Source organism: Lacerta agilis, chromosome 6, assembly GCF_009819535.1.
Source record: "Lacerta agilis isolate rLacAgi1 chromosome 6, rLacAgi1.pri, whole genome shotgun sequence".
In the NCBI taxonomy this organism is placed as follows: Eukaryota; Metazoa; Chordata; class Lepidosauria; order Squamata; family Lacertidae; genus Lacerta; species Lacerta agilis.
The window spans coordinates 85069598-85080579 of NC_046317.1; the positions used below are offsets into that span (position 1 = coordinate 85069598).

Sequence of the window (10982 nt, forward strand, 5' to 3'; positions counted from 1 at the left end):
GCAGCTGTTGACTTTGAGAAGCATAGAGGAATAGAGAAGTTGGCCATTGGGGACGTTGCAGCATGCCCCATTTCTAGGAAGATAGCTCCCTTCCTGGCAGAGAATGTGGGACATGCCTTAGGAGGGACCCATTCCTTGGATGATGACCCTATCTTCCCATGCCAATGATTCTTCTTTGGGGAGTACAGAGATCTTGGTATTGTGTGATTCAGTCACTGGGAACATAGAAAGTTGGGTGTGTGAAATGTATACAGACTGGAGGGTGAATTACCTTCCTGTCATGATGGTTGGGGTTGTCACACTGCCTAGTGCTAGGAAGGAGCCAGTAGTCATGGTGCACATGATATGGGGAGATTGGTCATGAGATCATGGAAGCAAGTTAGGTTGCTAGGTAGGATGTTGAAACCAGGACATTCAAGGCAGCTCTGACATGCTTCTGCTCCCCCCCCCAATACAGCACCAGATAGACAGGCAGAGCATTAGTCTCAAAAGTGTGAATGAGACAGTGGCTATGGGAGGAGGGGTTTGGATTTGTTAGGCACTGGAAGAGCATTTTGGGACAAACCGGCCCTGTACAAAAGGAGTGGGTTGCACTTGAACCTGGGTGGAAGCCAACTGTTGGTGCTTGAATTAATGGTGGCAGAACAGCTTTTGAACTGATTGCTGGTGGGGGGAGAGGGAAGCCAACAGGAGCCCACGAGGGTCTGGTCTGGAACAAATTGTCTGCCTGGGTTGAAGATGAAAAAAAAAAAGGTAATTTAACTGGGCAAATGTATAAACCTAGGCAAATGTGCCAAATGGCACTTCAGAGGCCAAAGCACAACTACCAAGAGAACCTGAAGAGAAACACTACATAAAAAAAATGCTGCTAGAAGCATCCAAGCCAAAATGGGCAAACTGGAGTGCTTGATTGATTCTGTGGGCATAATGGAAACTTGGTAGAATGGAAAAAGCCAGTGGGACACGGTTATCTCTGGATATAAACTCTATGGGAAGGGCATGGTGGCAGTGCTAGTGCTCAGTACATAAGAGGGCATTGAGTGCAGCAAAGTAAATAAAGGGAAGACTTCTTCACAGAACCATTGTGGGTGGCAATACTGGGTCCCAAGTGTAATTGAGTTCTGGAGGTTTGCTAGTGTGTCCCCTGAGCGATATTCAGAGAGATCTTGAAATGAAGGATGAAATCAAGCAAGCATCCAAATGAGGAAATGCAGCAGTCCTTACACAGACTACATAAGCGTTTTGACATGAGTAAAATTTCTAGATACCTTACATTACTGTGTCCTAGAACAGTTTGCCATGGAACCAACTAGGAGGACATTGACCCTGGACTTAAAATTAAGTAGCATGCAAGAGATAAGTGGCGTTGAACCACCAAGGGGTTATTTAAAAAACAGAAGTTCAGCTGTATACCACTGATCAGGTAAGGTACCATGAGAGTCATTTGATCAGTGTGGCAGCACCTACACTTCTCTTCCTATTGAGATCAGGCAGGTGCAGTCACTACTTGGCACCTGCTAATAACATTCTTGCTTAGTCGAGCCTACCCAGATGCTTAGAAAGTTGAGGCAATTTTAATCTTAGTATTTTAACTTTTGTATGCTTTAAAGGAGGGTTGTAAAGTTGTTCTTGTTTTTCCCCGTTTCATCTTCCTGTAAACTTTTGAGGCTTTTTATGACCAAGTGGTGTACCTATTTTATTAAGAGAATGCTACAGTCAAGGAAGCTACTGGATAGGAAAGCACTGGAATTCTTGCACAGAACAGAGGTAGATGTTTGTCATCTATCTGCTGTTGACACTGAAGCACAAATCCAACTGCTATGGAGGGGCGATTCTGCTTTATATTTCATTACAGTCTAATAATTATGTGAAGCAAGACGATCATCCTACATTGCAGAGGAAGTCCATATTTTATAACTAGTTTGTTTGAACCCTAAAATAGGCTGTTCTTTCAACCTGCCTTTATTAACAAACCACCACTGACCGTTACTTGTCCTATGGTTTACGCATATGATTGCGATAAATGGCAGAATTAGAGGATAGCCTGCAAGCTTAATAGAGAAGCTCTGGAATTTTTATTAGCAGTACCAACAGGGCTGTTCATTGTCATGGAAGTATGTGACACCTAAGGCTGGAAGTTTCTTTTGCAGGGAAAGGAAAGGTATTTGTGGAACTCAAGGTATGCATCTATACCATAAAACTTTTGATAGGGGGAGAAACATGTTGCCCATTAATGACATTTATACCAAACCCACCTGTATATACCGGTAAGTGAAAGGATAAGGCTGTGATGAAGAGAAATGCCACCTGCCTAGGACAGTTCAGTTTCTCAATCATGCAATCTGGAAATGCACTCTCCTATCCTCAGAAATGAAGCATGCCTTAAAACACCTGGAGGGGCTGTGAGCTTTCAAGTACCAGATTTTACGAGCAGCTTTAACACTTAATTGAATACTTGACATTGCAAGAACTCTGGAAGTATGCCACTGAAGTCAATGGAATACCTCTTGTATTCCAAGCCATGGACAAAGAAGAGACAGCAAATAAGGGTGACTAAAAATCAAGATTGCCCTCAAACTTTGGGTTTATACACAACTTACGAAAAAGGTTTTCACTGATGAGAGTTGTAGTACCATGACCAAGTTACAGTATACACTGAAAAATCACATACGTAGCATTAACAGATGTTTAAAAAAAACAGGTGGTTTATTATAGGCCACTTGACAGTGAATAGGAAAATGGAATGCCTACATGTCTATACAGAAACTCATTATTGATTTAAAAACCAAAAATGGCTAGACAGTTGAGTTTCACGCATCATGTTGTTGTTTTCTTCTGTTTCTTTTTCTCGTTTTCTTCCTTCTCCTTTTCAATTTCAGCAACATACTTTTCAATTTCATCAGGGCTCAAGATCTGTAACAGCAGTGACAAGATTGCAGTGGGGCTGGGAGTCTTGAGTACCATGTGCATGCAAGGGCTTTTCCATGCCTCCCCTGCTACTAAGGATCATGTGATCTTCCAGAGCAGCATGAAGAAATCAATGTGCCACCCCCTCCCAATGGTATGCACATATGTGCTTTCCAGTCATTCATGGGGCTGTTAGGATACTGTCCCCCACATAGGGAATTTAGGATAATTTAGGAATTATCAAGCCAATTGGTTTTGGACAACCTCTCAAATGAGAGGCAGCACAAGATGAGGAACTAACAGCTATGAACAATTAAGGCTCAAAGTTCTCCTAAGGATGGAACACAATCACAATGGAAGCCTCAAATGGGCAACTGAGGTCTTCCTATTTACTTTCCAGGACCAAGCAATAAAAAACAACAGATCCTAAAGTTGAGTGTGAAGCATTGCTTGGATACAAACAGGCACAAGATGATCTTATTAAATGCTGAAACTGAAGGGGGAAAGTCAGTCTTGACTAAGAGGTGAGTTTAAAACTGCACTGTTGCTGAGCAGAAACTGACACTGCTTTTGAAATTCAGAAGCCACTGGAAACTTACCTTAAGAGGTTGGTTTCTTCTCATAACAGCCAGCTCAATATTTTTCCCACCAGACTGTACAACCTTAAATTCAAGAAGTTAAGCAAAAGTGTTAGGAAAAGACTTTCCTGCAACACAAAGTATTGCATTTTTCTAGAAATATTAGAACCATTGGCATTTTAATTCTTGTTTTTGCTTAATAATAATAATAATAATAATAATAATAATAATAATAATAATATATTATTATTTATACCCCGCCCATCTGGCTGGATTTCCAACAGAATGTTAAAATACAATAATCTATTAGACATTAAAAGCTTCCCTAAACAGGGCTGCTTTCAGATGTCTCCTAAAAGTCTGGTAGTTGGTTTTCTCTTTGACATCTGCTGGGAAGGTGTTCTACAGGGTGGGTGCCACTACCGAGAAGGCCCTCTGCCTGATTCCCTGTAACTTGGCTTCTCGCAGCGAGGGAACCGCCAGGAGGCCCTCAGAAAATTAAAATATATTACAACTATTAGGGCATTAGATCTGGCTTCTCAAACTTGTTCAATAGCCAGCGTTTTAACTTTAAAAGAAATGGAAACTGTATGTAAACTTGTCAATAGCCACCCGCCTTGTTAACTAAAGAAGACTCAAATTTAAGACTTGGTTGTTCCGACTCACTTCAAGAAGTGCTTTAATCACAAGCTTAATAGTCAGATCATCTGTTTCAATGGCTTCATCAGTATAGTTTTTTTCCAAAAATTCACGAACTGACTTCGCTCCTCTGCCAATTGCATTAGCCTGGAATTTTAAACGTTTATTAGAAATGAGTTTGCAAGCCAACAGAAAATCTAGATGCGTAACTGAAAAATGTACTCTCTTGCTTAAATTTTCTATCTATACTGCCTTGAAAAGTGTGTGATAACACTTAAAATCTATGGGTTGTATGCAATGCAGTTGTTACACGAGCAGAATAGAACTTCCATTTAAACAATTAAGGCTTCATTTTCCTTTCCCCTACAGCCCCCTGTGCTACCTCAAAATCTGCTCCAGAACAAACAGAACTCTCCTCGTGCAGTGTTGGATAAAACCAAGAGTAGCAACGACAAAAAGGACAATGGGAACTAGCTTGCAAATTTCTGGATGCACCTAAAACTAAGAGAACCAAAAATGACTTATTTCAGTTCTTTAATTGTCAGATTCCCTCAAACGCCAAAATTTTGTACTCCAGCCCACCAAAGACAGATCTACACATCCACTTTGTCAAGTAGAGAGGGTTGACCATACGTTACTGTGTCCTCTGCCCCCTTGCTATGAGCGAGAAATGTGTGAATGCAGTGCTTCTGTTCATTTCACCATAGCAAGACAAACCCAACTCACTTTCCAAGCATGGTATGTGCCAGAAGGATCAGTCTGATAAAGCCTTGGAGTTCCATCAAAGTCAAATCCTACAATCAGGGCAGAAATACCGAAAGGCCTGCGGCCATTGCTCTGGGTGTACCGCTGTGGAGGAAGAGAAAAAGGTTTCTCATGAAATACATTTATATCACTGGACTATTTTCTTAACTTATTGACTGAAGAAAACATGACCATTGCAAGTGTTCTGAGGAGTCACTTTATTATTAAACCGTATGAAAAAAAGAACAAGCTGGAATCAGAAAAGCCAACTTAACTGGTTTTGGTTTTTCCATCCCATTCCTGACAAAATTAGGAATTTTTACTATGGATTGCACAGAGAGGTTCTTCTTCAGTAGTAAACCAGAGCTCTTTTCCAATTTTACTAGGAATACCACTCACTTATGGTCAAAATATACATTCACTAATTAATGTGTTAATGATCAGTCCACTGATACTTAATAGCTATCGGGTGCTGCAGTAGCAGATAATAAGAGATCCGAGATGACTTCATATTTTAGTTTTATTTTTGAAATGCATTGTTGGTGCATTGTTTGTAAATTTTGAATGTACATACGTCTGGTGGACCTACATTATTGTCCAATTTAGTTAAGACAAAATTACTAAAGTTGGGAAATGAAAGGCAAAAAGTGGCAGAAACCACGAAGATAATTTCAAATAGTGACACCAGGTAAATACAGTCACACCTCGGGTTACGAACCCGCCGAACCCGAAGTACCGGAATGGGTTACTTCCGGGTTCGGCGCACCGTGTATGTGCAGAAGCGCCAAATTGTGCTTCGCGCATGCACAGATTCGGAACTTCATGTTACGTGTTGCTCATCTTGCGAACAGGGCTCCAGAACGGATCCCGTTCGCAACCAGAGGTACTACTGTACTAATTCATATTACCGTACTTTTCACGGTCTGTGGAAGAAACTAGGGAGACATCTATACATTGTTACTCAGCAAGTTCAATAAAATATAGCAGCTGCATTACATTATGTTTCTCTGGAATTCTCTGGTATTAACCACCTTTTAACAAGCACTATATAGCTTTTTCTTTGTACATACCTGCTTCAGGCTAGCAATATACCGTGTAATGTACTCCACAGTGACAGGGTCCTCCACTGTAAGTCTATGGCTTTGGCATTCCACCCGAGCTCTATTTATAACTATCCTGGCATCTGCTGTGAGCCCTACAAATAATATAGATGGGCAAAATGTGCCATTTAGCATAGAACACATACAGAAACATTTCTCCTTTAGAAAACATAAATCAAAAGAATTGGGTGAGAAGAGAGGATTAATGACAGGCCACATTTATTGTGCTGATAAATAAAACATGTATGTTCAAAACTTTGTAATTTTGGGGGTAGCTGCATTCAGCATTACTCTAAGCCGAGTTCTACTTGTGTTGGAGGTAGGCGGGAGATTCTTCCTTTCCCCTGCAACCTGCTGAAATGCTATTTCAGAGGGCTCAGGGACAGCATTGGAGGTGATGCTGAGGACTTACAAGGGGAACTGGCAAAAAAAATATTAGTCACTCCCCTTCAGTAAGGAGTCTCCAATGGATGTGAATTTCCTTTGCAAATGGAAACAACCCTTCTATGCAGAGGGGCAAGGCTAAATCTAACTCTGTACGTTAGAAGGGGGTAGAAAACTAGAGGAAACATCCAATGTATGTCCTGCAATGTATTAAAGAGTCATACTGGTTATCAAGCTCAAAAGGATTTTGAGCTGAAAAGAGTTAAGCACTCTTCCTGACTGGCCTTCTTCCACTCAGGCTGCTTTTGGCTAAAGAGGAAAGAAAAGAGAAGGATTTCTGGGTTGCATCAAGTTTAGTCCTTAGTTTTGAACAGAATGAAAACTCTGTGTTAACCTATTTTGTTAATATCTCACATGGCAGCTGCCAAGTATTCTTTTTAGAGCTATAAAACCAAATTGGCATGGTTTGACAACCTGGAGTTTAAGGACTGGGCTACAAATGAGGAAAACTATTAATTTTATACCTAGTATAATTAGATTAACCACTAAAGAAAGTTTTAACAGGCCTTTATTTTACCATTTACATTTTGTGCAACTGTTGATACTTTCACTATCTGCATTCAAATTTTAGAAACTAATCAGAATTAGATGATGTACTTTTAAGCACATGCAAATAGTTATGTTTTATGAGCAGTTTATAGCACAAGTGTGCAAGAAAATGAAGCAGAGCAGTTCCTAACAGAGCTGTCCAAGACAACACTCTGAATCCAACAAGCAGAGGAGTTACTTACTTAATTATTATTATTTATTGACTTTATATACCGCCCTATACCCGGGGTCTCAAGACGGTTCACTTAAAATCTTCAACCTCATCTATAACATAACCTGATTTTATTTTTTTGCTTTTCTTTGCAATTAAGGTATTTAGAAGATCTACCTATACATTAATCATGGAAGCTGAAAACAAAAAATGACACCGCTTATTTTTGCTGCACTGCAGAATGTTCTAAACAACTCAATTTTACTCCAAAGCCCCATTCCTGGTATTTAGGGGACTCCATCATAACAGTACCTGCAAAAGCCATGCAGACATTGTCATCAAGGGCACAGATCTTTCGGACAGTTCTTTCATCCTGAAGTTTTGCCACAGATTTCTTCTCCACGCCAAGAACAACAATATCTTTTCCTCGTACTCCAACCTTAAATATCACACAGTGCATTAGAGATCTTTTTAAATTTTGCTTTAGAGATGACATTTTCAAACAGCTCCATCAAATATTAACTATAATAAAGTGTGACAGGAGCAAAAAACAACAACAGCTGAAGGCAACCCAAACTGACTAAAGACAATAGTGCTTTAACATTGACTTGCATACGAAGCATGAAATTGTTTACATGTGACTCTATAAACAGTATCTTGTGATAATGAGTTGGAATATCACATTTCATTGGGTGATATCCAATTACATCATTTATACCCAGTGCAGACCCACTGAAAACAATGAACCTGCTAACAATGGATATCACCCATTAAAATTGAAGAAAACTGAAAATATTGTGCAGCTTGAAATAGTTTTAAGATAGATGAAGAAGCTTTAAGCGAAGTTCTAAATACAGTGGTACCTCTGGTTAAGAACTTAATTCGTTCTGGAGGTCCGTTCTTAACCTGAAACTGTTCTTAACATGAAGCACCACTTTAGCTAATGGGACCTCCCGCTGCCGCTGCGCCGCCAGAGCACAATTTCTGTTCTTATCCTGAAGCAAAATTCTTAACCTGAAGCATATGTAACCTGAGGTACCACTGTAGTCTATAATTTTATTATGTTCAATTTCTGCCCTAGTCATAACTATTCAATTTCTCTCAGCAGTATCCAACCTCTGCCTTTCACGCTCCCATCTCTCTGAAAATTGACCAACTTTTGAATGCTTTAATAACCTCTCATCATAGAATCGTAGAATTGGAAGTACCGGTAAACCAAAGTGTCATCTTCTGCTCCTTTCCTTCCACCTCACTTATCAGCCTTCCACCTTACTTTCCATGCAGCTCCTCTTTCAAATATCAAACACCCAATTTAGGTAGTGATGAGGCCTCAGCCACACTCTGCAATGATCTAATCTCCCTTAGTAGGCTTTGACATGGTTGCACTTTCATTCTTCTCATGCCAGCCCACTCCCCCAATTCATTATATATGACCCGGAAGCTGTACGCCGGCTCCCTCGGCCAGTAATGCGAGATGAGCGCCGCAACCCTAGAGTTGGACACGACTGGACCTAATGGTCAGAGGAGGGGTCCCTTTACCTTTTTAACCCTTCAGAATTCAATCACGCAACCTCCACTTCTCAGACATAGTCTCTCTGACATCTTTTTCCTGCATTCTAACTGCATGGTCGCTACTAGACTCTTTCAGCTAACAGCTTCCCCTTCCCCATGGTTTACACAGCCCTTTCAGTCAACTCTGACCATGCTATCTCACCAGATCCTTTGTACAAGGCCCACTCCTATACTGACTGGGGCTGATGAGAGTTCTATGCCTGAACATCTGAACGACACCATATTAAGGAAGGTTGTTTTAACTAATACACTACTTTACTGCTTCCCTAACCTTCACCATTATGCATGTGTGTAGCCATATGCATTTGCACATGTCTGTATTTGCACACAAACACACAATTTACACAATCAACACCAGCTGATTAAATTTTTTCCTGGCATGTTCTAGTTAGACAACAAGTGTGATAGGGTAAAAGAATTGGTGGATATTCCTGCTAGCTCTCTTCCTGCAGAGTGGTGGGATTACAGTACTGTATGTTTTTAGTGAGGGAGGCACTGAAGCATAAAATTCTGCTTGCCCTTGTTCAACAAAGGCACTGATTAGAATTGGCACTTCCTTACATTGGAGCCTTACAGTTCCTATGTGTGCTACATTCTGAATAACAAATTGGTATAATTTGGATATGCAGTAAATAAAAATATAAACAAGGAACTGCAGAAGAGGGGGAGCGGAGTCGAAATCAGAGAATTGATTGTGATTTAAATTTATTCTTATTTTGTACCCTATATTGTAAAAGCTTGTAGCCACATTCTGAAAAGTATGCCCTTGCGTGCTATTATTTTTTGTCACAATCAAAACGCCTGCATCATCCAAACACTGCCCCACATGGTTTGCCTACTTAATCTGAATTTGCTGCTTCCTTGGAATATCTGATGAATTTAAAGAAGAAACACGACAGAAATGCCAAATCTCTTGCACACCTGAACAGCCCCAGTCCGCACACACAACATTTGAATGGTTATTATTATTATTCCCTGTTTAGGGAAGCTTTTAATGTGTGATATTTTAATGTATTTGATTTTTGTTGGAAGCCGCCCAGAGTGGCTGGGTAAATCCAGCCAGATGGGCGGGGTACAAATAATAATAATAATAAAAAATAATAATAATAGAATTTATGTATCGCCCTATACCCAGAGATTTCATGGCGGCTCACAGAACAAAATCAAAATATAAAACCAAAAAGTATATATTCAAAAGCCAATAACCCCCCCCATCAACTTGGGGGAGGGGGAGCAAAGGGAGTTGGCACCTCTGTTCCGCGTGTTCACCCTCTCACACAAAAAACACCGGGCTTATTTGTTTATGAAGCATTTTTTTATAAATAAACGAACTTGAATTAAATAAGCGGCTCCCTTTGATGGTGGAAATAGCCTGAGGAGAAGGAGGGAAGAGACCAGTACCCCCAATAAATAATAATAATTATTATTATTTTAAGAAAGATATACAGCTGCATCATTATTTTTTAAACCACCGCAGGGTTTTACAACGACGCGAGTCCGGCTCCTCCGCCCAAGGCTCCCGTTCCCCCTCGCGGCCTTCCGGCCCCTCACTTTCGGCCCTGCCTCCTCCGCCTTACCGCCGTGGAGCCCTTTTTCACGGCCTCCTGGGCGTACTCGACTTGGAAGAGGTGCCCGTCGGGGGAGAAGACGGTGATAGCCCGGTCGTAGCTCATGGCTGCCGCTGCCTGAGAGAAACAGAAACGGCCGCCGAAACTCTCCGCCCGGCGCTCTTCCTCCTCAAAAGAGCACCGTCACTTTCCTCGCCGCGCACGCGCGAGACGGTATTCACGCAACGCCCCTGCGCACACTCCGGCGCCCCAACCATAGAGTCAGGTGGGGAAACGCACGAGGGAAGAGGAGGGAGCGTACGTGGAGTGCGTACCCGCCGCCGCCCGCAAGCAACTCGGGTCTATCAGCTTGGCCGACGCAGAGCGGCGACGCGATTGGTCGAGTAAGCCGCCGCCGCCCCGCCCCCCAGTTTAAGCTAAGCGCTTTGGTACGTAAACAGCGGAGGTGAGGTAAGCGCGCGGGCGGGCGGCGAGCCGAGCGGCGCTGCGCACACGACGTACGCGCGGGCTCGCCGACTGCTCCTCTGTCCGCCTCTCCACCTGCCGCCCTCACGCACTTGGCGTACCGCGGCCTCCTTTCCCTACGCACTTGGCGTACCGAGATGCTCCTGTTGGCCAAGACAGGGAAGAGATGCTATTCGCTTGCGACAGGAAACCCAGCAGCAGGGATGCACCATGTGCATTGCAAAGGGGGAGGAGGGGATGAAGCTGGATTTGAAGGCGGGGGGGG

General features: G+C 42.1%; 1 protein-coding gene across 1 annotated transcript; it reads right to left on the bottom strand.

Moving 5' to 3' along the window:
• Window positions 1-2683: 2683 nt before the first annotated feature.
• On the bottom strand, window positions 2684-10492 carry PSMA7 (proteasome 20S subunit alpha 7). The gene is made up of 7 exons (XM_033153686.1): window positions 10262-10492; window positions 7425-7551; window positions 5939-6063; window positions 4851-4973; window positions 4152-4271; window positions 3507-3569; window positions 2684-2913 (listed from the first exon to the last, which is right to left on the bottom strand). The coding sequence occupies exons 1-7, from the start codon at window positions 10355-10357 to the stop codon at window positions 2818-2820; spliced, it is 750 nt and encodes a 249-aa protein (XP_033009577.1). The 5' UTR covers window positions 10358-10492; the 3' UTR covers window positions 2684-2817.
• Window positions 10493-10982: the final 490 nt, after the last annotated feature.